General features: G+C 37.0%; 1 protein-coding gene across 1 annotated transcript in view; it reads right to left on the bottom strand.

The window, feature by feature from the left end:
* dph1 (diphthamide biosynthesis 1) overlaps positions 1–26,461 on the bottom strand; it is an 84,900-nt gene that overhangs the window by 57,182 nt on the left and 1,257 nt on the right. Inside the window, exons 2-3 of the mRNA XM_081614299.1 lie at positions 24,154–24,303; positions 9,459–9,522 (exon numbers count right to left, since the gene is read on the bottom strand). Coding sequence (XP_081470425.1) covers positions 9,459–9,522; positions 24,154–24,303 — 214 coding nt within the window. The remainder of the gene's footprint in view (positions 1–9,458; positions 9,523–24,153; positions 24,304–26,461) is intronic.

Genomic DNA, 26,461 nt, shown 5'->3' with positions numbered 1-26,461 from the left:
CTGTGTAGCAACATGTGTGGGAGGGGAAATATTGAGCTACATAGTAATTCATATAGATGTAAAAGACTGACTTCACTCCAGGACCTTAGCTAGCTCATTTAAGGACTTCAAGCTGATGAATTAACATCACAGATAATGTCAGCATTTCTGAAACTGTAACTTATAACTCTGGTATACTTTGATAAAAGCTGGTGCTTAGAGCCAGACTATGCTAACTTTACACACACAGTTCTCTGTTTCTGATGTATTTTTGTGACATTGTCATGGGACCACAAACTAGAGGCTAGAAACAATACCATAGGAACCTTCGAAAAATCATCCCGGAAAACAACTGTTTCTGTGCAGATAAACCCATAGGCTTTAATAGCCCACAGTTGGGTACGACCTCCAACTTTGTGAACGACTGATTAAAAGTTAGTTTCTTGAAGAAAAAAACTTTACTTCATTTCGGAGCCTGGGCTTAATATTACACTACTTTCTGTGAAATTACAAGCAGATGTGCCAGACACTGTGTCACCCAAAAGAAGAATGATTATGGTGGGTCAGAGTGATTATGTTGGAGGAAGAACAGATGAGGACAGAAGGAATAACTTTGCATATCTTTCTTCCACATTGCTGAAATGTGGCAAACAAAGAGAATCCAGCATGATGTAAAAGCTTAAGTATCTAACAAACCAATAATTATTCATATTGTAGTTTAAACTAAGAATCCAAACCCAAGAATTTACTTTTATGCAAGTTACAACCAGAGTGATCACCCTGTCTTTCCGTATCCGTGGAAAGAATCAATTGTACTTTTCACAACAGCAGGGACAATTTCAGAGGTGCTATTTTCCAAGATATCATATTACACAGTGTCAGCACCTACCAGAATTTCAGGTCTGCCAGGGCATGATGTGATGTGATGTGATTACGTTTCGCAAAGGTGAGACTGGTGGATATTTTTGTGATCCTGTAAGTCTTTGTCCAGGAGATGAGGATGGACATTAGTGTGGCTGATTCACTTTCACCTATCACACCACGGACAGAAAATAATCGACTGCGAAGGCACATATGTCACATCATCATTGGTACAGCAACAAACCCCGGGTCGTGGTCGTGTTGACGGGCTTAATTTTCATTCTTAAATGCCTCCTTTGGTCTTCGCTGTGTTCAAACTAACTAGGAACACAACAAAGATGTCAGAGGAGTAGAAATACTTTGGGTGTTTTCACACCTGACAGTCCGATAGAGTCGGATCAATTGGGGACCAAAGTTGAAACTTGAACAGAGTCAAACAAATCAAACCAATAGAAAAACCTCTTTGCATCCTCGACTGTGGTGGCGCTTCTTCAAAAACCTCTTAAGAAGACATGAGAATAACTTCCTTCTTTACGAAATGTGAACAAAAATGGAGTGCAACCATTTTAGTGGTTTTGAATTTCTCTTTCTTCCAAGGTAAAAGACCACAAGCTATTTCTCCCTCTACTGCTAGACTCTCTTGTCATTTTGGTTGTGTTTACCCAGAATGCCCTGCACTATTGTTCGCGTCCTGCTTTTGGATCGGTTTCTGGTCCGCTTGCATTCTCATATGTATTCAAACTGCGTCAGAGTTCACTTTAATTGAAACTAAAGCTGTGGTTTTTGGATGGACCACAGTTCGCCTTTTGGTGCGAATTCGATTATGCATTCACACCTCTCCGAACGAACTGGACTTCCTAGACAAACAAACCAGAGTTGGATTAACCTCTTAAGCTGTTGATTTAGATCTAAGCATTTTGAGGGTGACATTTAAGTGGTTAAAGCAGACTAACAGGGCTGGTGTGCTGGTATGAATGCACCCTCCGATGCACTTTCTACTAAACGAAAGAACGAATTTAAGATAGATTCTCCCTTAAAAAATAAAACGGATGAAAAATGGCACTGGGGAAAGTGATAAACTTTTCCACTAAAATACATGCCATCAGTTCTGTCACTGTATTTCTCTAAAGAAGATGTCACAAACCACGAGAACATCCTCACAGAAGCTGACAAGTTTTCGCCGAGGTTTGCTGGAACCTGCTGAGATGCTTCTTCAGGAAAGTTTTAAGTGGGCAGTAGAAAACGGCTGTCTGGAGAGACCATCATTAGAAAATACAACCTTCTATGGGTGAACTTGAAGCTCATACAGGAGTGCTCCAACTAATAAGCATCTCAATTAGCCAAAGAGCCGGCACAGGCGAGAGCCAAGTGCAAATTCGGGAAAACGCGTGTACTATCGTTCACTCGCTCATTTGCCAGACCTGTAGCTCTTGCTCAGCCGTGGAGAATGAAACAACGTGAGGGAAAGAATGCGTCGGAGTCTCCTGCGAGGCTTCTTCCTAATGCTAGACTTGACATTTACCCCAAGAGGCTGTGGGCTGTGGCTGCTGCTGCTCTCACTGAAATGATTCAACCTGCTGTGCAGAAGGGAATCTATTCTGATGGATGTCGACAGCTAGGAAGTAGAGATGTCTAGGGGGTGTGGGGTGTTGTGTGTGCTTATATTGTTTCTGGATTTACCAACACACAGCACTTGACATAGCTTTTATTTGAGCCATTTAGGGGGTTATTTTGGCCGTCACCAAGGGTTGGCATGATGAAGACAGATGGAAAACAGGTACGGTGTGACAGTGGGGGTCTCAGAGGGACGGCTTTCAATCACACTTTTGACTGAATAACCCTGTCAACCAAACAATTCCCAGACAGTTCAACAGATAGTGAATCCAAACCAGCGGAATCATTGAACATATAATTCTCATATGTAAGGCTGTCACTACACGCAATTAATCTCATGACACATTAAAGTGAACTCAATATTTTCCATTCTGATGATTATTTTTTGAAGGGAAATTTTGTTTGCAGAGAATTAATAATTAATTTTGTTTATGGTCTTGGTTGTGTGTGCTTTTATTTCCGGTTTATTTATCATTATTGGTTTATGAGTTTAATTTTGGACATTTTAGACATCTTTCAGTTCCAGTGTGGAGTGTTCTCTACAAAAGTTTATTTATGTTTGAGAGGGCATTATTATGCCTTAATCAATAAATGACTTGAAAATGGACTCAAAATAGCAATGTTATAATTTATTGCAATAAATACAGGGATAATTTATCGTCCTGCAAAATTTGTTATTGTGACTAACTCACATGTGCCACAAATGGTTTTACATTTGAGTTATTGATGCCATGCTGAACTTCTTATCTTAATTAGAAAAATCTCTCTCGGATACCTAAAGGGAACGTTGTATGCAACATCAGTCATTGCTGTTATTATATCAATTTCTGTCCATTGTACCTTTCTTTTTTTGTTTTCTATCTACCAACCTGGAGCTTATCTGAAATCTGGTTCCCACGGTAACAGGTCTATAGGGTCAACTTAAACATCCCCAGTGACCTTGCGATTAACTGATTCCAACATAAAATGGAGGGCCAAAGTCACTCCAACAATAGACTCGTCACATGGGGAATAGAGCCGGACGACATGGCAATAAAAAATTACCTAAATATTTTTTTGGTAACACTTTATTTGAAGGGGTGGGCATAAGACTGACATGACAGTGTCATAAACATAACATAACACCTGTTATGATCATGAAGTTTTCACAAATGTTTGTTGTTATAAAGTTTTATTTGGTATAACATTTTTAATGCAACGTTGACACTTTTAATTGACTTTTTCTGAATATTTTCATAGAACTTTGCATTATAAGAGTCATTATTGGCCTAATAATGCAAAGTTGACACTTTTAATTCACTTTTTATGGAATTTTCAGTGTAATTTCGCATCGAAAGTGTCACTATTTACCGAATGACACTTCATGACAACAGTCATAAGCATTCATAAAGATTCCTCCTACATGTTCATAACAGGTGTTATGTCAAGTTTATGACACTGTTATGTCAGTCTTATCCAAATATCTTCAAATAAAGCATTACCCCAGTTTCAATACAAACTTGGTGAATACATTTTTGTGCGTTTTTCAACACTGTTCAAGCTTTGTCCTGAGTCTTTATAATTGGCAGAGGTTCTTTAAATGTTATACACCATGTAACTTTGTGGTTGTTCCAAACCACAGATCAATGACTCATGCCATGAAATAAATGCCATGGATTATTGGCCATCTCAATCAACACGTAGGCTCAGTCACTGTTATATCTTTAGACCTATTTTTAACAAAGCTCCCTTGGTACTTTTGATTTTCTATTCATCTGTAGGTTTTATCTACTGAAGAGGCTGAAGATTTGATTAAGTAAGGATGATTATTTTTGGTGACTGTACAAGCTTGTACATCAAATATGGATTACTCATTCGTCTTCCTTCGTTTTTCCTCACTCACATTTTATAAGTTCAAAGTATTCCAATGTTGGGGAAGCTGCTGCTGCCCAGTATTGTGTACAATACAGTGATGTCATAGTGAAGTTATCTTCATCGTTTTGCTCCTTCATCACACTTACAAGAGCGTGGAAAAAGTAACTGCCTTTTAAATCTAATAAATAGCTGCTCCACTAATAGAAGCAACATTTTCCATCAAGCATTTCTGTCCTAAAAGATCTTGTGGTTTTGGACAAAAACTCACGTGCATTATGTTAGGCCTGGTCTAGGCCTAACATAATGCTTTATCTAAAAAGCACCTTCACACTTCAACCACGGCTGACAAAAGTTCTGAACATGAACAAAATGGGGCTAAAAACACAGTTCTGTGTATATCTAGCCAACACGTGCTTTTAAATTATATTTTCTTCTTTTAGCAGCTGTTGTACCGATATTGATACATTTTTTAATGTTTTCATGGTACTGCACAGCTAGCCTGACCATTGCCTTCCTACACAATTCCACTTGATTTTAGTCTTCATTTTGTGCTACACCTGGGATTTCTCCCATTGAGCTAGATTCTTCAAATAGACTGCCTGGCCAATCAGCAAACAGAAGAAGTGAACAATGACGTCAACTTTCTGAGCAATTTTAGAATTGTAGTCTGCCTGTAGTTTTAGCATCAGCAGCAGAGGAAGTGAATAAAGTCGTTCTGTCCGCCTTGGCCACACTTCCAAATATTGAATCAGCATTAACAGCCGTTCGTTTGTCTCTGCATTTCTTTCTTCACTGCAGAGGATGTAATTTCCAGTAATTCAAACTGGAGAATTACACACGTCATGGGCAACCGCTTGCAGTTGAGTAAAGTTTAAAACGTCAGAGTCCACACCTCCAGGAAACAATCGTTTTTAGTAGCTGAAAGCCCAGACCCTCTGTACGGAGCAAAGCGCAGAACAAGGAGTTGGTTTTTACCAGCCTACAGTGCAGCCCTAACCTGCAAAAAATTTTAAGCTGTGCTAGACTGTAGAATCTGTTGTACTGTTCTGGAAAACAAAGTCAAATAAAAGCCCTTTAATGATGCTTATCACACCCCAATAATCATGAGATGGCATCTGCTAGAGAAGGGCCTTGGAGAACAAAAAACCCTTCAAAGCCCTTTATGGCATGTACTGAATATCTGAAAGGGAGCGTTATTAGCCAGGGCATTTATATTTCTTTGCAGTCGGAGATTCTCTCAGTAAATTCTGCTTCCAGCTTATAAAAGCACCTTTCAATCCTAGAACAAGGCAACAGGAAAACTATCACACACAATAAAATATAATGGTGCAGTTACCAGCGCACACATTACTGGCAGCCTACACAGCATTATTGGTTTTGATTAGAAAGTTTCCTCTCTCATTCGCCTGTGAGAGCTGACTCTAAACTAATCTTTGAACCCATATGACATTGTCACCACAGGCAGCGGACTGAATTATATAAATTGGCACAAAGAGAATCAGATAAAAGAGGCTGAGCATTGGAACAAACAGATCACTGCTCTAATGAACATCAATGAGTTCTTTAATTTCTGTCATTTGTTGCTAGTTGTGACTCTTGCCTCTCTTTTTTTCCATTTTGTTTTTTTTCCTACAATGCTACATTGCATTTAAGTACAACTGTTTGAGAGATCATCCTTTTAAGCATATTTTTTTCCTAGCTCAAATACTGAACAAAAATATGCCAAAACAACTCAATACACATTATTTGTTACATTATTATTTATTGTAAACGTGCATATGTAAAAAGTTACACGTTTTGGACGAAGCACATCATAATTCACAAGAGCTTGTCCTCATTAAGACTTAGCAATCCCTCCAGCTGAAGCTCCTAACTATTGGTGCTGCTTAAGCTTTTTTATCCTGATTTTAATATGGATCTCAGCCCTGTCCATGTAACAGGGGGTTAGTAATAGGGATGACAAATCGGTCCAACATATGATGCTATTTTGACTTCTAGTAACACTAAACATCTGCGGGTGAGACGAGGTCAGCGCTACGTTGTGGCAACATGCTAACATTTTTTTGCTGCCTAGATGCTTCTAAATATTTGTCATGCTCCGTCCTGTGATCTTTTCTTAGTTTTAACATGACGAGCTACAGCTCCATGGCATCACAGCAGAACAGTAAGCAATCTTTATCAGTGGAGGTGGGAGGAGTAGGGTGTCAAATTAAACATCCAGAAGCAGAAAACTTTCACCTATGGGTTAATCCACCGAAAAAATCTGTCAAATTTTATGTGCCATGCCGAGATTGTTATCAAGGCTATCCTCACTCTAAGGGCACTTTCTGTAAAGAGTGAGTAAAGATTTTGGCATTTCAAGTTGGTTCTTTCTTTATGGAAGGCCGCCAATAATACTGTAGTAACATGGGCTACTTTTTCATGGGCCACCCTGTATAATTTGAAATAAAATTAAATACAGAATGAAGTAACCCAGAGCACAAAGCATAGAATTAGACTGAACAGATCTGCCTTTATAGATCAGCCACATTGTCACTAATCTAGATTTTTTTTTTTTATATCGGGACCAATACAGATATTAGTATCTGATCGGTACACCTCCAATTAGAACCATCTGTTTTCTTAAAAATAAAAACAACCTTAAATTATAATAATTTAAGTTAACTTTTAAACATTAGAAACCTGCTTACTTTGGGTCTGCTGTGATCTCTATTAAGAAATTAAAAAAAAGCATGAGTAGTCCAGCAGATCTTAATGAAAACTATCCAAGAGAAAAGATATTTTCTGCTTTGCAGTGTGGAGGAGAAACCATGCAGATGGCGACGAGAAGGTGGAAAACATTGAGAGACAAATGATAAAAGACGAGCTATAAAGTAAGTCAGAAAAGCAATTAGTGTCCGCTAATTGCTCTCATTAGAGGAGATGAGGCCGAATTAGCAGCATTCTGTGATGGACGTCCGAACACGTAGCATCAGTGTGGACTGCACAGATGTGCCGTCTGAGCGCGCCGCGGTACATATTGGCAGCTCTCAGTCTGATAGCAGCAGGGCTGATAAGACCAGAGCCTATCATCAAAACTGCACTCTATCTTATTTGTGTTAAAGAAGCAGAACTGACTGTAAGTCGAACAGGAGATAGAGAAACAGCAGATGCCTTACAGAGGAGCAGTAAGGATAAACAGCATTACAGTGTAAGAAGGGATGATGTATAAAAATGTAGCGACAGAAAGACAAGGCTCAACACTTAGCGAGTGCGAGGTCTTACTATTTATATTTTAAATAAGTGCAGCAAGGCATCGTAATATAAAGCACGTGTAATCAAGAACAAACTTAACACACTAAAACTGATGTGATCTAAGCTTCCTGCATGAAATCAAATACCCCACTTGCCCTGAAAAGTTTATAGGAGCTCCCAGCACTCTATCGTTCATCTTGTCCATTTTGTAATCAGGTTTCAATTGACAAAACGCAGAAAGAAATCCACACTAAGTGTTTAATGATAGCACCCATTTTCTTTAAGAGAACACATGACAGGCACCGCTCCTGGGGAAACAAGGGCAAGCTGAGAGCAAAATGAGACCGCAGGAACAGCAGCAGGGGGAGAGCAAAAGAGAGAGAGAGAGAAAAAAAGATGTTTTAAGGACATTATGGCCCACTTGCTCAAATGTGTTGTGAAATGTGTCTTTTTTTACAAGCACTACAAAACAAAATCTAATTTACTGGAGAGCAGCCAGAACCAGAGTTGGGATACGGCGGACCATTACAACACGGAGCGAAAGCATCCGTGTCCCATTTCCCCATTTCTGTCATATTACAACTGGAAACTTCAGCGTATTTTATTGGGATTTTATATGACAAATGAACACATAATTGTGGAGTGGAGAGAAAATGAAATATGGTTTTCAAAATGTTTTACAAAACAGAAACATCAAAACGTGGATCACCAGTTAATGAGTTTCCACAAGTGGTAACAGAAAGTTTTGCCAGTCACTCCCAGTCTGTGGAAATCAATGTTTTCAACTCTTGACATTATTCTAAATTAGATTTTAGGTATGGACTGGACCCTTTTAACATATAAAAACGCCTTGATCCAAACCATTCCATTGCAGCATTGGATGTGTTGACCCATTGTATATACATTTTGCATTTAAGATTAAAAATAAAAAAAACAAAACTTATTTTTCTGTACATATGTTCTACCTAAGTGGCATACTTCTAACTTCACCCAATTCAAATATTGTAAAAAAAAAAGTCTCCAACTAAGCACAATTTGATGTCCAATTATTAATCAGTGAATCCAAAAAGTAACCAACAGATCAGCATCATGACTGCATTGATGCTAAGTCAAAAAGCTGAGCTTTTCACATGGTGATGTTACAAGTATTATTTTTAGATGAAGATGAATCCTTTGCTGAATAAAGGAATATTTTAGCGGTGTGTTTTTGACAACAAAATGTTTTTTTATTTGAATAAGGAATTAAATTATCTGTTTATTTGCATATTTTATGTGTTTACAGTATTGTATAAAAAAGACCGTAGTGAAAAGTTTGCAGAATGTGGCAATTTTTTTTTATCTGATTAATTGATCAATTGTCAAATTAGTCAATTAATTGTTAGAATAACCAACGTAATAATTGGTTAGTAAAACAGTTGCAGCCTTACGTTGCGTTTGCCAATCATATGCAATTCCAACAAAAATATCAAAATACAAAAAACTAAAATACTTGTAGAAGCTACAATATGTTTAATGTGAAATCCTCCTTCCTGCAGAAGAAAAAAAATATATAATAAAAAAAAATAAAATGAAGTCTGTTTGATGCATTAGGGCCAACGTGGATGTAATTAACAAGAATGATAACTCTTCCCTTCACTCCAACTGAGAGCAACGGGAGCTCCGGTATCTGCTCGGTCCAACCCCCCCCAAAAAACACAGCTTAATCACATCTCGTTTTCTGCTGAACTGGTGATTGAGTCAAAGGCGCGGCGTTACGACGATGCTCTCAGGCTGCTAATGAGTAAAAAGTGCCCACGGCGAGTTTGAGGTTACATGCTGCTGGTTTGACTTCTACACCTGCAACTCGTTCACACACTCCCAAATAACAATAATCAAAAATAAATCAATAAAACACCTGTTTTGTTCCTCCAGCTTACCTCTCTATGATGTCGGCAATGGCACAAGCAAACATCTGCAGGCCCTCCGGAAGCTGCAAAGCAACTGAAACGAAAAAGAAGACGACAAACAGAGGTTACGTACTGGTGTCCCAGCAATGGGGGACGTGTTATTGCAAACCTCGTGGACGGCACAGCTGTGCTGGTTTACAACGCTGATAGCTAACGGTGACATTTCAGAGAAATATTAATTCTGCTGCTGCCGGTTGGGTTTTAGCGGGTGACGGGCTGCTGGAGAGTCCAAAACGATTACAGCAGCTTCCATCACTTCGGCTCACAACTCGCCACTAGCGTCATGTGTTGCGCTGAGTCATTCTGCCCTTAAAGTCAGGCAACCAATTAACTTTCACTTGGCCCTCTGATCCCAACAATAAGAGGTCAGTTGATTTACTGACACATGAGCCGAGAAACCTAAAAGAAAAATCTAATTTTAGGGCCTTGCTAAGCAGTTTGTGTCTCTTCTCAGACTCGGAGACAGGCATGCTTTAGTTCTTTTTTTTTTTTTTTTTCCATTTTAATAAACACAAGCAGAAGTGCCCGGAAGCACAGTTTGCCTATCATCTCTGCTGCACCCTGCCTGCAATCAGGGAGCCCCTTTCCTTTATGCATATTCCTTCAAAGACAAATGACTGCTACTAATGTAAACACACAAACCGGCTTTGAATGAAAAATTCTCAAAAAAAAAAAAAAAAAAAGTATATTAAAGAAAAAAAACAAACTGGATAAAGATATTTCACATGTTTTCTATCAAAACCTCACTAATAAGAAGTGAGTTGGCTCGGTGCACACAAGGGATCTGAACTACATTCGCTGGAAAACATGTGGGAGCTTTGGCAAATGAAACTTCTTAAGAAAGAGAAATGAGGAAAATGTATAAGGCAGCTGGGTTCATCTGAAAACATCTAGTTGATGATAACCTTTGCAAACTGAGCACTTACAGCATTAGTTATTTTTCTCTTCGGAAATCAACAGTTGTATTTCGTCAATCAGATTAAATAGTGTAATCTATAAGGGTCGCAAGTTATCAATTAGTGAATGGACAAATCTTATTGATCAATTAATTAATTAGCAAGCAGCCACTTTGTTACAAAACTGAGTTTCTCTCATATTAAGAGGGTCGACCGTCTTTTCACAACATGATGCACTAAATTTTTAATTATGCAGAATTTTTAAAAAAGCACATATTTTAACTATTTTGTGTGAGCCGCGTCAAATACTGACTGAATAAACAGATAACTGTGGTTTTTTCACAATATTAAACTTAAGACATATTTATAAAAGATAACAAAACAGGGATCTGTTAGGTTGTAAAACCAAAAAAAGAGAGAGAGAAAAATTTGTGAAACACTAAATGAACAGAAATATGTTCATACAAAGTGCGGCCAGTGTATGACAAGCCTTTTAACATAAAATCAGTTCATCCTGACTAGCCGTAATTACATTCTAGATATCTAAAAATGGATCTACATTTTGTCTATGCTAAAAGGTCATTTAAGATGTCTTCAGTTACATTTTGACGAGTCAAAATTCATTTAAAAATATTTCAAATGAGGTAACCGGATATGTCATTTGATGGGTCACACATCTGTAATAACAAATTAAGGTCTCTCCAATGCAATTAGGTCAAAATTAAATTTTTAGATACCAAAAATAAAGAATCAGACTCTTTGTGCAAAAAGTACAGCCAAAATAAAAAGTGATATGTGATTGTTATAATGTGCTCAAACTAATATTTTACAGTAAGTAATCCAGATCACTTAGTTTGGTTTAAGAAGAACGCATTTAAGCTGCTTTCGCACTACACGGAACGGTACAGAACGGTTCCAGCCCAGTTGTGTTCGCATTACACTGAGGACGCTGTCGAAGCGGTGCCGGGCGTCATTATTTTTGAAACTAAACAATGGTTTCGATGTAGCGGCCGGCTGTACTCGTTCATTAGCGAGTAAGCGGAGAAAAAAAAAACCTCATCATTAGACCAGGTGATTGCACTATATTGAGACGAATCCACTGCTAATTAAAATTAATAATAAACATATTGAAAAGAGCACTCTTTACAAAATAAAATACAGTTTAGTGAGAGCCAGCTGTCAACGGAAAATCAACGTCTCACCCCATAACAACCAGCGGCCAATCAGCTGCTGGTTCTAAGCAGAACCGCTTGGCCGGCACGATTGGAACCACAGCTCTTGTGGTTCCATGGGGCCGGGTGGAACCGGTCGCAAGTTGTAATGCGAACACGCTCGGAACCGTTCCGTTCCGTACCGTTCCGTGCAGTGCGAAAGCGGCTTTTCTTTCTAACTCAATGCTAACATCACATTAAAAGTCCTGTTAAATCAATCAGTGATGAAAACCAGCTAATTTCTCTTGAATCTCTGACCTGGGATCAGTGCGATTGCATTTATGAACTGATAAAGGGAATGACGAATGATCAAACACTTTTGTCTGTTTTTGATTTTCTTAGAAATTCAAAGAATTTCTTTGAATTTCCATTTCTTTTGAATTTCTTTGAATTTCCACACAATCCATATGGTCCATACAATTATTTTTAGCTTGTATGGACCGTTGGGTGTGTTGTCCCTCATCTTCCTCTTGACGACACTTCAGATTGTCTGTGGCGTTCGGGTCAAGGCAGGATGCTTCACGGTAACACCATGTTCGTAAAGCAAAGTATTTGTACTTCTGGCAGCGTGTGCAGATCCCAGGTCCCACTGGACATAAGAACAGTGCTTCTAGTAAGCTCATCAGCAGAGAGATCTATTCTTAGACTGTTGTGCTGACCTTGGACATGTCTAAAAAACAGTGGACCACCACCAACAGATGACAAGACTCCCCAAATCATCACTAAAGGTCCTGACATACTTCATCTGAAGTGCCAAAATCTGTTCTCATGACGACGTGTGATGAAAATTGTGCCATTTTCTCCGTAGTGAGGCATCTATCTGCCGAACTCTACACCAGACCCGGGTTGAACTATTTTGAAGTGTTGTTTGAGTGGTCAGAAGTTTGTTGCCATGTTTCATGCGTAAATGAGCTCAGACAGCAGTGTTGATATTTTTCCTTAACTAGTCCGTTTCCACTATCTGGTTTTTGGATTTGTAGAAGATGAATACTTTTTCAGGGAATTTTTATCTGACGCAGTGAGGAATAATGCATATTTGCTCAAACCTTCTCTAGTACTATAATAGTAATAATAATAATAATAATAAGACTGGCAAATAGTTAACTCCTGGATGAAAACTGTAACATCGTTGTTCACAGAGGAGGAAGTCTGAAGGAAAGTGCGACGCTCGTTCCGTGACCGTTTTGTAAAAAAGGATGAATTGAGGTAAGGAGGATCTCCCGACAGCAGTGGCGTGACGTATACTGGATGAGGAGGGGTGTCCCACAGCTGGTCTGTGGTGTTCTATAAAAGGTGTGCATAAATGCAAATGTCCTAAAACCACATGACTCTGCGGCGACTGTTTGGCTTCGTATGAAGTATCTGGGAGCTTTAATTGTTGAAACTTTACACTGGACCTCAAAGAACTTGAATTCTGAGGCTCTCCAATCTTCCTCCAGACTCTTTGACTTTGATTGAACAAATGAAATGCTAATTTTTGCTTTGATCTATAAAGATTACTTTGGATTACTGAGCAACAGTCCAGTCTTCTTTTTTTCCCCTTAGTCCAGGTAAGAGGCTTCTGATGTTGTCTCTGCTTCAGAAGTGGCTTATCACAAGGGATGTGCCAAACTGCAGCCCAAGAACCAAAGAGTTCAGAGAAAGAACCAAAGACTTCCGAGAACGGGCTAATAGAACATTTGTGGTTTAAAGGATGAATCTATATAACACATTTTAAGTACATGTATTGCTTGATTTCTTTGCATATGTGGATTGGATGGGTTGTTGCCAACATCTAGTAAAACTTTTATGTCATTTGCATCTGTATAAATACATTTATTTTAAAGTTGGTGATGTGTTCATTACCCATTTTACCCACTGTACCCACTTTTTTTGAACTGCATAACTGAAAAACTTTGATGACTTTCAAATTTACCGAGATAGAGCTCCATTTATTGACTGAGTTTATTCTGAAAAACACACCCAGAATGCAGGTTTTCATGGGAGGTGTCTGCCATCAATTTCAACACAGCCGTGTGAGCAACTTTGCACCAAAATCTTTATTTCAATCAACAATGACATTTTCTGCCAGTAAACTGTCACATCTTTTTACCAGAAATCCATCAACGTGTCTGTGAACCCGTTTAGTTTGAAGTCGCAGAATTCAGTACACAAAGGGGTCTTTTTTACATGACTTGGCCTGAAACAATTTCAGCACTTCAGTGAAGTAATAAAAGATGGAGCAGACAACGGGCCAAGCAGGCTGAGGTGGGATGTACACGGGATGGAGTGATAGACGGAGCAACAAGAGGGGGTGGAGCGGGAGTGCTTCTTACAGATGAAAGGTTAAGGGATCACCTGGCGCTCATGCAGGCAAGGAGACGGGTCATTACATGGAAAAGGGCAAGTTTATTAGCGGAGAAGGATTCCAGAGTGCACCTCTGCCATAGCGGACTGAAAATAAAGAGCTTTCTCCGTCCGTTGGTTCCTGTGAAAGGGTGAGTCAGATGCTAGAAGTGAGAGTGCAAGCTTAAAGCTTAGACCTAAGCTTTATAAATGCTTTCGACTTGAGAAACATTTCTGCCCCAACAGACCAAACATCGAAGACTTACCTCAACAAAAACACTACCTGTATTTATAGCCGTTATTGACCCGATGTGTGAAAGGATTTATACTCGGAGCATGAAGACACAAGTAAGAAAGTTTTCTTCTTAAATAGATGTGGCAGTTAATGTTGAACCACTTTGGTCAAAGTTTTAGTTTCAACAGGAATTATCAGGAGATGGTCAACAGGTTCAGTTGGCATACCTGTTGTTGTAGCTCCGACAGCTGTTGAGATTAGGAAGCTACCTGTCGGATTATGGTAATCAAAAACAAGAGGTAAACTACGACAGGAAAGGGACAAAACATATATATATATATATATATATATATATATATATATTTATCAGCAGACAACACGCTGAGATGTCAAAGCCAGGAGATTACCAAGTTTTCACACAGAAGTTTATAACCAGAAGGAGGCGAGTAAAGACATAGGAAGATTGTATCCCTTAGCAAATGAATTAAGTAAAGTAATGAATTTTTAAATGTCAAAAATCAACAGCACTGACAAAGTTTAAATCTTAAACTTCTCAAGTAAATGCCAAAAAAGGCTGAAAAAAGTAAATGGAAATGTTATTAAATTGGTCAGTGTTACACTTTTTATGGTAATTTACAACAAAACTAAAACTGTCTATAATTTAAAAAATAAAGTCCGTTATTACGTGCTTTCAAGGAACACAGTTCATTTTTCTGTTTTTGTCAGATAATCGTTTAAACTTGTTAATATCAGACTAAGATAACCTGAGTAAGTAAAAATATGCAGTATAAGTCTCAGTACTAATGACGTTGAAAATCCCAACATTATGCAGACTGTGAAAGGAGTTTAGAAACTGAAGCTTTGCCGTTGCTGCAGTAACCTGAAACAATAGCATTTCCACCAGGACGCCTCACAGTTGGTTTGGCATTTATGTCTTAAAAGCTTCGTCTGTGGTCTACAACAAACACTCAAGATATTACAGCAGTCAAACTGTCTACTCATTTGTCTCCCAAGACAATCTTTTTCAAAAACATTCATAATTCTCATTCCTTTGTATCCACAGGCTCTTACCTGTACGTAAAAAAGAAAAAAACTTGAATAAAAAGACAGTGATTAAAAAGAACACTCACAATGAAAGCGACAGTAGCATTTACTTCAAGCTTGTACCGACATTGTTTTTTTTTTTTCTTTAAATTGACTACAAATGTAACTACAGACAGGTCAGATGAATGCTTATGACAATGACATCGTAATTACAATGCAACGCCTTGCGAGGAAACCTTGAACTAATGCATTGATGGTAATGATAATTTGACACAACGCCTACGTAAACAGTGCAACAAAAAAGATTCCCCAATGGCATCTACGGTCGAGGTATGACTGTGGCCTGAAGAGAGAAATAATAAAAAGGAAAACATCAAGAATAATACAGTGGCAGTATTATGTCTTCACAGATGGTGATATTTTATAGAACAATCATGTAACCTCTGTCAGTAAATGTATATCATAAATGACTTAAAAAAATGTTGACTTTGTAATGTAATGCTTTGAAATTGGGCCTCTGTCTCTTTAAAAACTCCTGCTCTTTCTGAAACTCTGCCTTCAGGAAGTCATCACAACATGGCTCCTCTGTTAACCCTTCAACAACATTTTTTCCAGCGTTTTACTGAGAAGCAGCTCGTATATTGAGCTCAGCTGATGCGAAGTTCCACCAATCAATTTGCCAATTGCTACTGGCTAGTCTGAAGGAGCCAAGCAGGGAAGTTGCAGGGGAGGGGCGCTCTGTGAGGTGAAAGCTTGGAAACTGCAACTTCTAGGAGGAGCTCTGTCCTTGAAGGTGGAGCTAGGTCCACCCTGGTGTTTTGCACAGCTGATTGGTTGCCACGGGAAATTAAAGGATTTCTCAAAAATGCATGACAGAATCAAAGCAACACTCCAGGTATGTTTTTGATGAGTGAATAACATTATGACATGACGTAAAGCTCAAAAAAGTTGATTTTACCTAATACTGCTCCTTTAAAAACCAGTTCAACAGATAAGCACCCTAATCTAGAATGGACTTTCAAAAACAGGATTAGAAATCCAGTTGCCTTCTAAGAACTTATGGTTTGGGTTTGTTTTTTTTGGTTTTAGGCACATTTATTGTTTCCCAATAAACATGATCTCAGGCATATAACATTATTGATAGAAATAAAACTCAAATGTTAAGAAGAAAATATAAAATGTAATGAATGATCTATAAACAAGAGCTGCACAATGTACCTCATATCTAATGTATAGTTTGGAGTGATACAGACTAAATATTGCATTTTTTCATTACTATGTACTTGCGAACATTGTGTTGAATTCTAAAACCTTCCTACACCAGCACAAACAATACATTTTGGAACTTTCTTTCCCCCATGAACTACAACATCAGAAGCCAGAGAGAACGGTAATTACAGGCAACTGTCGTTGGCTTAAAATAAGTTCAGTGGAATTTGAGAGGAAACTTCGCTAAGTGATCACATTATTTACATTTTGAGTCCTTTAGATTGACGTAACACAGGCTGGAAGACAACAAGGCAAAACTTAAATTAAAAGATGTAAAAGAATATCGTAGCTAAGCCAAAAACACTGAATCACAAAGCTGACACTGCAATATAGTTCCGGTACCAGCTGAGTACTGACATATTAGAACAGCATCCAACAGGAGACGAACAGCAGCTTATGAAAACATGACATTTTTTTGTTCCAAAAATACATCGTTTTTAGGTGCAATCTGCGCAGAACATTAAGTGGTCCACATTAATTGTGTTAGTTTCTCATGTTGATCTCAGTGTTTTGTTTTGGATTTTTCTGACTGTTCTCATCAAAAAAAAAAAACAGCAGTAAGAACACATAGAAAGCTGATCAGCAATCGCAAGAAGGGTTTGGCAGTTGTAATGCCAACTAGAAAATTCCTGCAAAAATTTTACGGGGCATGCCAAAGTGTGCCCGTCGGATTTTTAAAAAAGCGTTCTGATGCTAAAAATTAGCAATAATGCTAAAGAAAGCTGCAATGTAGTCAATAACCTGTGGGGAGTCAGAAGCATGTTCTTGTACCATTTAGTATGTTGCATAAGGTGAAATTAGCCAAAATGCTAATAATAGCATGAATCGTCAGTAGCACGTGAAGTATCACTAGCATGTTGTTGGTCATTACTTACTCCATTCAGTATAGAAAACATTGCTAATAAGCGTTCTGATGCTTAATATTAGCATCAATGCTAAACAGAGCTAAATTGTAGTCAAAAACCTGTGGAGAGTCGGAAACATGTTGACGAAGCTTTACTTGCACCATTGATTTTGTTAAAATTAATGCATATGGTTAAATTAGCCAAAATGCTAATCTTAGCATGATTGCTATCAGTAGAATGTTTGGCATCACTAGCATGCTGTCTGCCATTGACTTCGTCCATTCACTATAAAAACGTTGCTAATAAGTAAGAAAAACGTTCTGATGCTTAATATTAGCATCAATGCTAAGCTAAGTTAAATTGTAGTCAAAAACTTGTGGAGAGTCAGAAACATGTTGACGACGCTGTACTTGCACCCTTAATTTTGTTAAAATTAATGCATAAGGTGAAATTAGCCAAAATTCTAATCTTAGGATGATTGCTATCAGTATCATGTTTGGCATCACTAGCATGTTGTCTGTCATTGACTTAGTCTATTCAGTATACTAAACATGGTTAAGTACTAAAACTATCTCAAAGCTCATTGAAAGTGAAGTGATAATGCTCTGGCTTGCGCAAGTCAGATCTATAGCCTGACACAAAATGTTACTTAAAATTTACTTTTGCACTGCCTATGGTGGTGCAAAAACTCGCACAGCTGGACCTGTTGATTACAAGTCAGTATTACAAATACTAATGGGTGTGACACTGTTAATAACCAAAGTGAAATGACTGAAGCTCTTGCCAGACCCATCACCAGATTTCTATGGATGATCTAGTCACTGCAACAGCTGAACCCAGTGTTCAATGAAATTCAGTCCGAGACTGACGACTATAAGCTTCGCACATGTGGTCCTCACTCACAGTCCGAAATAAAAAAAAATAAAGACAGTCGGTAATTGTTTATTTCTCAAAAATTTTCAAGCTTCATTCGAAGGATTTTAATTCACACACAAAAATTCAGAGAAATAATAATTTTATGTAAGCAAAATAGAAATAGTCAAAGGAAATATTTAGTCTTCCCACAATGCATTGTGAGACCTGCCTCGGCACCTGTTTGTGAGACTACTCACTGCCTTTTTCTGGGACCCGTTGCTATGGTAATTAATTATCTGAACCTGGGCTGGCTCTCTCTGTCAGACAGTATGCTGGAGACAGAGTTTCTATACTTGAAACACTCAGCGTCGGTCTCAAGGACACTGACCAAACACCATAAGCAAAATGTCAAAAACACTTTAATATTATATCTTCTATTATCTTCTAATCTAATATTATAACTATATTGAGGAAAAAAGATCATAAAAGCTAATATTATCACTTACCTGAGAGTATTATTGAGGCTTTTATTTTGACATTTTGTAGTAATTGTCATTTGAAATGTCAACACTAATGCCATGTGCAACAGTGGTTTGGTTAAACCAGTTATCTAATGGCCAAAAAAGTAATTCTATGATGTAATAATCTTCAAGACTTTTATTTTGGAATTTTCTGTCAGCTTAATTTTAACTTGCCAAACTAACCCCATTTGTAATAGTTATAGTGTTTAAATCAGTTGAATAATGCTCAAAACACAAGTAGTTGTAAATACCAGTTAAATCCTCCTCTATAGCAACATACTGTTCTGCCATGTTGTAGTTCTAACATGATCCTCAGCCCTCTGTTTTAAGTGAGAGTTGGCCACAGTTAGAAATACAGACATGGCGTGCCCTGCCTGCTCTGTGTAATTAATCCCCTGCCAACTTCATCTGTCTCTGGCCTACAGGGTGAGAGTAATTTCTGTTTAGCTGACAGTTCCGCCATGTTGTAGTTCTGACATGTTGCTGTGGCCACTCTTTTAACTGAGTCTTGCCCATAGATAGAACTACAGTTATGGCATCTTTGCAGTCCTGAGCAGCTGCTGTGCCCTGCTCTGTATTCTGTTGCTATGGTAATTAATTAATCCCCTGCAGCTGTGACAACCAAAGTGTGGGAAAATCCTCTTCATAAAAGCCAGTTTTCTAACCAAAAAAGCCCTTCGAACAACTCCTTCCCGTTCAGGAACCGTGACGCAAGTCAGTCACTGCTAAGCTATGCCCCAATAAAAACTTTTCCATTTAAAATTGTGAAAAGCATAAATATATTTCCAATGTCATTTTTTTTAAAAACATAAAACGTAACGTAAAAAATACAATATGCAGTTTGTGTATAAAAGAGTAAGCCAAACTATTGTTTTATTAGCAATCAAGAAGGAAAACAACATATACAGTGGCTGCAGCCAATCAAATGTGCACTTTGGGAAAGCCTTCCTGCTATGCAAATAAGCACTTCCATTTCTTGATTCAAAGTTGAATGGTTGACTTGAATAGTTGAGAATAGATTTTTTTTTTTTCCAAGAATCCGACTACATGGTTTATTTCCTTTACCAAACAAACTTTTTAGTATATACATTGTCTCTAAAGTTGTGTATTTTATGATGAATGCACAACTTCAATGATAAAAATGTATATTTTTATCAATCTACTGAGCTACGTGTGTGTGTGTTTAAGACCATCACTACACATTGTTAGTGTTTTTTTTTATTTTTATTTTTGCTTTTATTTTTATTTTTGTTAATGTGTGCTATGTGGGGACAAATCAATAAAGTAGTATCTAAACCTAATCCTAAATCGGGTAATTTTGTGTCAAATGGCACAGAGGATCAACTATTTTTTCAAGTTTTTTTTGTTTGTTTTTTGTTTTTTTTTACTTCACAGCCGATATAAACCAAAGTTATTAGATGGTCAGTATTAGATTCTATCATGTGTTCTTCTTCTGTTCCAAATTTTTAACAAATTGTGAGAGACTCAAGAGTTCAAAGGATGACAAAGAAACAGATGGACACTAAGAGGAACAAAGGAACAAAGGTGATAAGGTGAGTTATGCTCTTTGAGTTCAGAGAACGGATGAGCACAGATAGAACAAATAAATAAATAAAAAAAGCTAAGGCAGCAGGATGTAGTAAACCTAACACTGCAACTCCCAACAGCAAGTGCTTTAAAAATAAATAATTACGATGATGTAATCCTTTTGGCATACAATTCGCATATCTCTACTGATGACAATAAGGGACAGAAGGATCACATACATTGGCGAAAAATATTTGGCTTTTTTCAGGTTTATGCTGGTAGATGAAAAAACAAGTATTAATAGAAGTCAAAACATACATGGAGCACTGTGTGGGAGTAGAAAGTGGAAATGCTATAAAGACAGAAGATACCAAAATATGTGGCTCCCAGATGGGCCCAGGGTTTTGTTTTGGGAAAGGAAAATGTACTGGACACAGAAAATATATATATATATAAGAATAAGCCTCACCAAGTTCTGTAGGACTGCCAGGTAAAATGACAATCTGCTAGGAGAGCTCCTGGAGCAGACAGCCTTTTTATATTATATATATATATATACTTGGAATAATTACCTCTCAGTTTGTACCTGTGATACGTTAAAACCTAAATCGGAGACAAATATTACACATTTCTTGGAAAAATGTCATGTAACAGTAAAGTTTACAATTATTTTAAAATATGTGAACAAGAAGCAAGCAAGCTGCTTGCAACCTGAAAGTAATTGCGGAGCAAACAACCCTTTAATCACAGGATAAATTAAAATTAGCTTGATCATTTTCATTCTAATGATGAATATTTTTTGAAGAGCAATTTTGTCCTTAGAGACATCATAATCCATTTTATTTATTTTAAGTGTGTGGTTTTTATTCTGTTTCAGTAATTGTTTTGCATTTTGAGTTTTATTTTGGATATTTAAAATATCTTCCAGTTTCAGTGTTAAGTGTTCTTTAGAAAATTAAAGTTGGTTGGAATTCAAGTGGCCAAACATATATTACTCTGCCCTTCTCTATATAATTGCTTGAAAATGGTCTCATTAACTACGATCTTATCTTTTATCAAAATAATCACTGTAACAATTTATCATCCAGCAAAATTTGTTATTGCTCTTGCCCTCTGAATAACTCAAGTTTTACCGACAGAGAACATACCGATTGCGCCTTCATAGAAGAAATACAAAAAATAAGTGACATTACAAGTGGTGGTGGCAGAGAACTAGTACTGAACTGGAAATAGAACTGGCCCACCGCTCACTGGCTCTCAAGCCAATTGTGAAAAAACCATTAAAGAAATTTGCGTTTTAGAGATAAAAACAGCAAAAACAAAAAAGTTTTGTCTACATTTGTAATGGAAACCAAGCCATAGAGGAAGACCAAGTGGGAACAAGGTCTGCAGTTGACACCATGAGGACCTCATATACTCTGGCATACTTCACTCAATGGAGGGCTGCGAATACTTGAGGACTCAATGAGGACGTCCATGCAAAGGTAGATTTTATGATTCCGTACAGTAAACTGCTCAACCAAACAACACCCAGCTGGTATTGTTCAGAGTCGGCACAACTAGTCGCAACAGGTGTGCGGTGGCCCCTAGTGGAGAAGCAACAGGGCTAGGAGCCAAACAGGCTAATCAAACTTCCTGGTTTCAATCCAGGTTGTGGGAAATGAAGGAATTAGACTTGAGAAATGTCAATTTTATGATGTATTACAAAGTTGACAGTAATGGAAAGTGAAAAATATATACTCAGCGATTGAAATACAATTGTTAGCAACAGAATTGAGCCTTTATGGGATTGAGAAATGCTGGAGTAAAACCTAAAAAACTACAAGTTGACAAAAACATAAACCTGACCTTTTACATACGGGTGATAGTGAGCTACAGAAAACACAGTGAAAACAAACGTGTTTACATAAGCATTCATAAGCATGATCTGTTTAAAAATTCCATACTTTTTCAGACTATTTCCATTTTATCTTTTAGGCACATTCATTTACTGTAATATCCAGACTTTTCAACCAACATGATGCAGTAAACTAGGCAAATTAAGATTGAGAACAGAAAAAAAAGATCTATAACCAAACTTTATCTATCATGTCAAAACACGTTTGATGAATTTTATTCATTTATTTTTTTAGAAATTACATTTTCTTAAATAAATGTTAGAATTCAGTCTGGCAATTCAATGTTATTTCCGCCATACTCTATTTTCCATACCTATTCAAGAGGAGACTACATTCACAGGTGGTGTGCTTAGAAACTTTCCTGTAAGGACAGTGAGGAGAAAAGAAAATCTGAGTTGGGGCACTAGCAGCTTCAGAGTGAGTGCAGTTCCTATGGGAGTGCCATCACTCTAAAGATCAAAAAAGGCCAACATGTTCCATTTACAAATTCAGTGTTAACTGACACCAAAGCACACAGGACATGAAGTGCACGTGAAAAGCATTTTGCTTCGGTTTAGTGACCCAGAAGAGGGAGCAGAGTGCAAAAAAAAAAAAAAAAAAAAACCTTTCTGTAAAATTACAGCAACATGGAGCTTAAACCATCTTCAAAAGAAGCCACCCTGAATGTGCTTTTTGTTGGTATAACACACACACACACACACACACACATTATATATATATATATATATATATATATATATATATATATATATATATATATATTTTTTTTTTTTTTTTTTTTTTTTTTTTTTTTTTGGGAGAATATGGCTCAGAGATACTACGTTTCCCATTTGGTTTGGTGGATTATTCGTCCTGAGGCAGTTTCCAGAAATTCTCATCTTACTGTCAGTGGAGGCAAAGGTAACCTTTTTAAAAAAGGACATCTTGCAGGTGGGAAATTGCGCAGTAGCAGCTATCAAAGTCAGCTAAATCAAAACACACTCATATATGGCTTCAAACATTTTTACCTTAAAATGGCTTTCTGCATCAAATGGCAAATGCAATGGAATCTAAAAGTCCCCTACCTCTGAGCAGTAACACAAATCTAGTTATATTTATGAAATAATCATGAGCTACTGGTGAAATCTTCCATGCAACTCAACATTTTAGCAGAAAATAGGGAAATTTCTAACAGTTTTATCTCTTCTAAGTAATACACTTATGTAACATTTCTGAGAAAAGTGCAAAACAGACAAAAAAAAACAAATAATCTGAAGTTTCCTTGATGCTCACTTTGTTTCTAAAGTCTTTTGCACCAAGTCATATCTCAATAAGTCTGATAAAACTGCAAAACTGCTGAAACACTGAGTTCCTTTAAATCAAGACTACAAACCTGCATACTTAAAGTTGCTTTTGAGCCATAATAACTGGATAATTGACCAACATATTCGATGTAATCATGGTACTTGCCAAAATGTAAATCTGTTATTAGTTTTCACAACTGTTAACTATATAACTTATGGTTTTCACAATGCAGAGCTCTTTGAACCGCCGCATTGTTGTAATGTGCTATGCAGTTAAACTTCACTAATTGATTGAAATAACAAAAATTAAATTTATTCCATTAGATGAGCGCCATGTAGTCTGCCTACAATACAGAACTGCTTTTTAACACGCTTTTCTTTTCAAATCACCATACTCGACATCTAAAAATCCCAAACTTGTTTTGGTGCTTTAAATTATTAAAATAAAAATAAGCTAAAATGTGTTCACTTTTAAAACATCATTTGTTCAAAGGAGTTCAACTTACAGATTCATTTTCTTTAAGCATTGTTGAAATTAAGCAATTCTCAGCGATAGAATCAAACTTCTTCAAAGTAAAGCACATGGAGACACATAAGTGTAAACATGATATTTGTCATAAGGTAAGACCATCCTAACCTGCCATATTACTATTTAACATCTGTTACACTTTCATCTCGAAAGTAAATATTGAGTCGAAAGTGTAAATATAGAAATTAAAATGAACAAATTGTCTAAAGGAAGATTAAAAGAATCACCTCTCTTCGCTTTTGCTTGTCTCACTCTCCAAACAGTCTTGTGGATCTCAAAGTTGTAATTTGACGGCAGGACCTTGATGGCTTCCTGTAGCTCAGGGTCTTGGAGGATTTCATCTGGAATCTGATTGGCTACCCGTCGAGGGCCCCGCGCTGCAGAGGAAAGGTGATCATTGATATATTATCAGTTTGAAAAAACAAACCGGGTGAATCATACAAAATGACCAACAGCAGAACATTAACAACCGGTGTGTGGGAGGAGCAGATTACAGAGAAGGAACCGTCACTTAAATTAGATTTCCACAAATTACTGATGGGTTTAAAATTCACTGAAATCAGAGAAGAATTGGAAAAAACCCTAATACTTAGGGTAGAGATGTAATTTCAGTGACAACATCAATGTATAAATGGGAAATCTAAATTTAAATACATCACCTAAAACATCTCTTCCAGGCTTTATTGTACAAGTTTACATTTAAACAGAGCATACAACAAACGCATTATTCCAGATTATGCATTGTTCTTTTTTTTTTTAAAGATGGAGAATGTATTACTGTTTGAATCACAAACTGAAATCTAAAAGAATTATTTATAGATAGCTAATGTAAATAATAGTCATTTATCAGGTTTTTACTTTAAAAAAGATTTTAAATAAAATTTTTACCCTTTTGTGGGCTCTGAGGGGGGATGGGTGTAAATACATTTCTATTAAAGTGAAAACAATCAAGATTTTTTTTAAAATGTTTTAAAAGATCGTCTACATCATATAGTTTGAAATAAGGGAAAAAATGGTATGGAATTGAGAAATCACTTTAGTTTCAAACACAGCAGCACACATGAATTGTTGAGCTACGATGAACAACCAGCACAAGGAGCTGTTTTTACTGAAACAGTGAAAACTAAAAAAGAAAAAAAAAAGACCCTGCAACAACAAATAAGGCTGAATATAACACTAAATCATTTTTATTTGCCATTTTTCAACCAAGTCTACAGGAATGGCTTCTAGGATGGCAAACTTTGGATCTTCCGGAATGCTTTTTTTAAATATATATATATATTTAGGAAAACGTTATCCCAGAAAGTGTTAATAATTGGACAACACTAGAAAACATGAGTGTGATTCACAACATGGTCACTGCCGACCACCACCAATCATATGAGCTTTCGTCTACATTTCTGTTGTAGACGAAATACATTTTCAGAGACAGATGACAAATCTACACCAGCTTTACTTATAAAGCACTTTAAGAACAGATATTAACTGCACCAAAGTTTTGTGCGGTATTCATAAGAAAATAAAATACAGATGAAAAGACATCAGAATAAAACACAATAAATTAAACAGGTAAGATACCTGGATCACAATGCATTAGAAGAATAAAATTGTTATAGGGAGTGATGGGAGGTGTTCCAGTAATATTCCACAGAAAGGAGCAGTGACAGCAAATGTCCGGTCTCCTCTGCTTTTATGTGTGCTTCTGGGAACATGTAAGAGCAGTTTATTATTTAATCAAAGTGTTCTGGAAAAGAACAACATCATTATGGAGACACGGCGCAATCAAGGCCGTTCATAACTTTAAAAAGAAGAAAGAAAAAAAAAAAAAGAAACGATAAAAGAATTAAAACAATAATATAGGTAAGAAACTGGCAGCCAATGCAGAAGAGCCAAAACTGTGGCTACATGCTCATGTTTCCGGTTAAGAGTCGAGTGAGACATTTGGAGACATTGTCGAGAAGATTGCTCTATTTTTCTATATGATGAGTTACAGTCATCTAAACACAAAAACTGTTGTCAAGTTCTCAAGTTTAGTTCTTATTAAAAGCCTGACTGACTCTGTGTAAAAATATGATTGCTGATCTTACTCTTTGAAACACGCATTTTGTATCTTCACAGTCTACAGTGATCAATAAGAGCAATAAAATACTAGCCGATATGGATATTTTGTTAAACGCTTGCCTATTTTTCCCGTCCCTGAACAACATAAGAGGTTATGGTATGCTTAAAAAGTTCAATTAGCTGATTTCTTCTTCTTTTGTTTTTATCTCAAAATGAATTTAAAAAAATTATAATAATTTACTCAAAACTAGTACTTCTCTTGCATCTACAACAGATGTTGGAGAATTGAAAAGTGGCTAAACTCCCAAACATATAAGTAAAAGGAATAATGGACGCCAGACCTTGCTGCTTGGCCTTAGACGGGTAAGGAGATTTATTACACACTTCTTACAGCTTCATCAATACAAAAACCAAAAATGTCCTTGTATTCTTTTTAAAAGGTTTTATTGGCTCTAGTAGCCTTTATTTGATAGT

The sequence above is a fragment of the Poecilia reticulata genome, chromosome 13 (assembly GCF_904066995.2).
Source record: "Poecilia reticulata chromosome 13, P_reticulata-male-v2, whole genome shotgun sequence".
NCBI lineage: Eukaryota > Metazoa > Chordata > Actinopteri > Cyprinodontiformes > Poeciliidae > Poecilia > Poecilia reticulata.
Note: the sequence above shows the minus strand (reverse complement) of the source record. Positions and strands in the feature narration are given on the sequence as shown.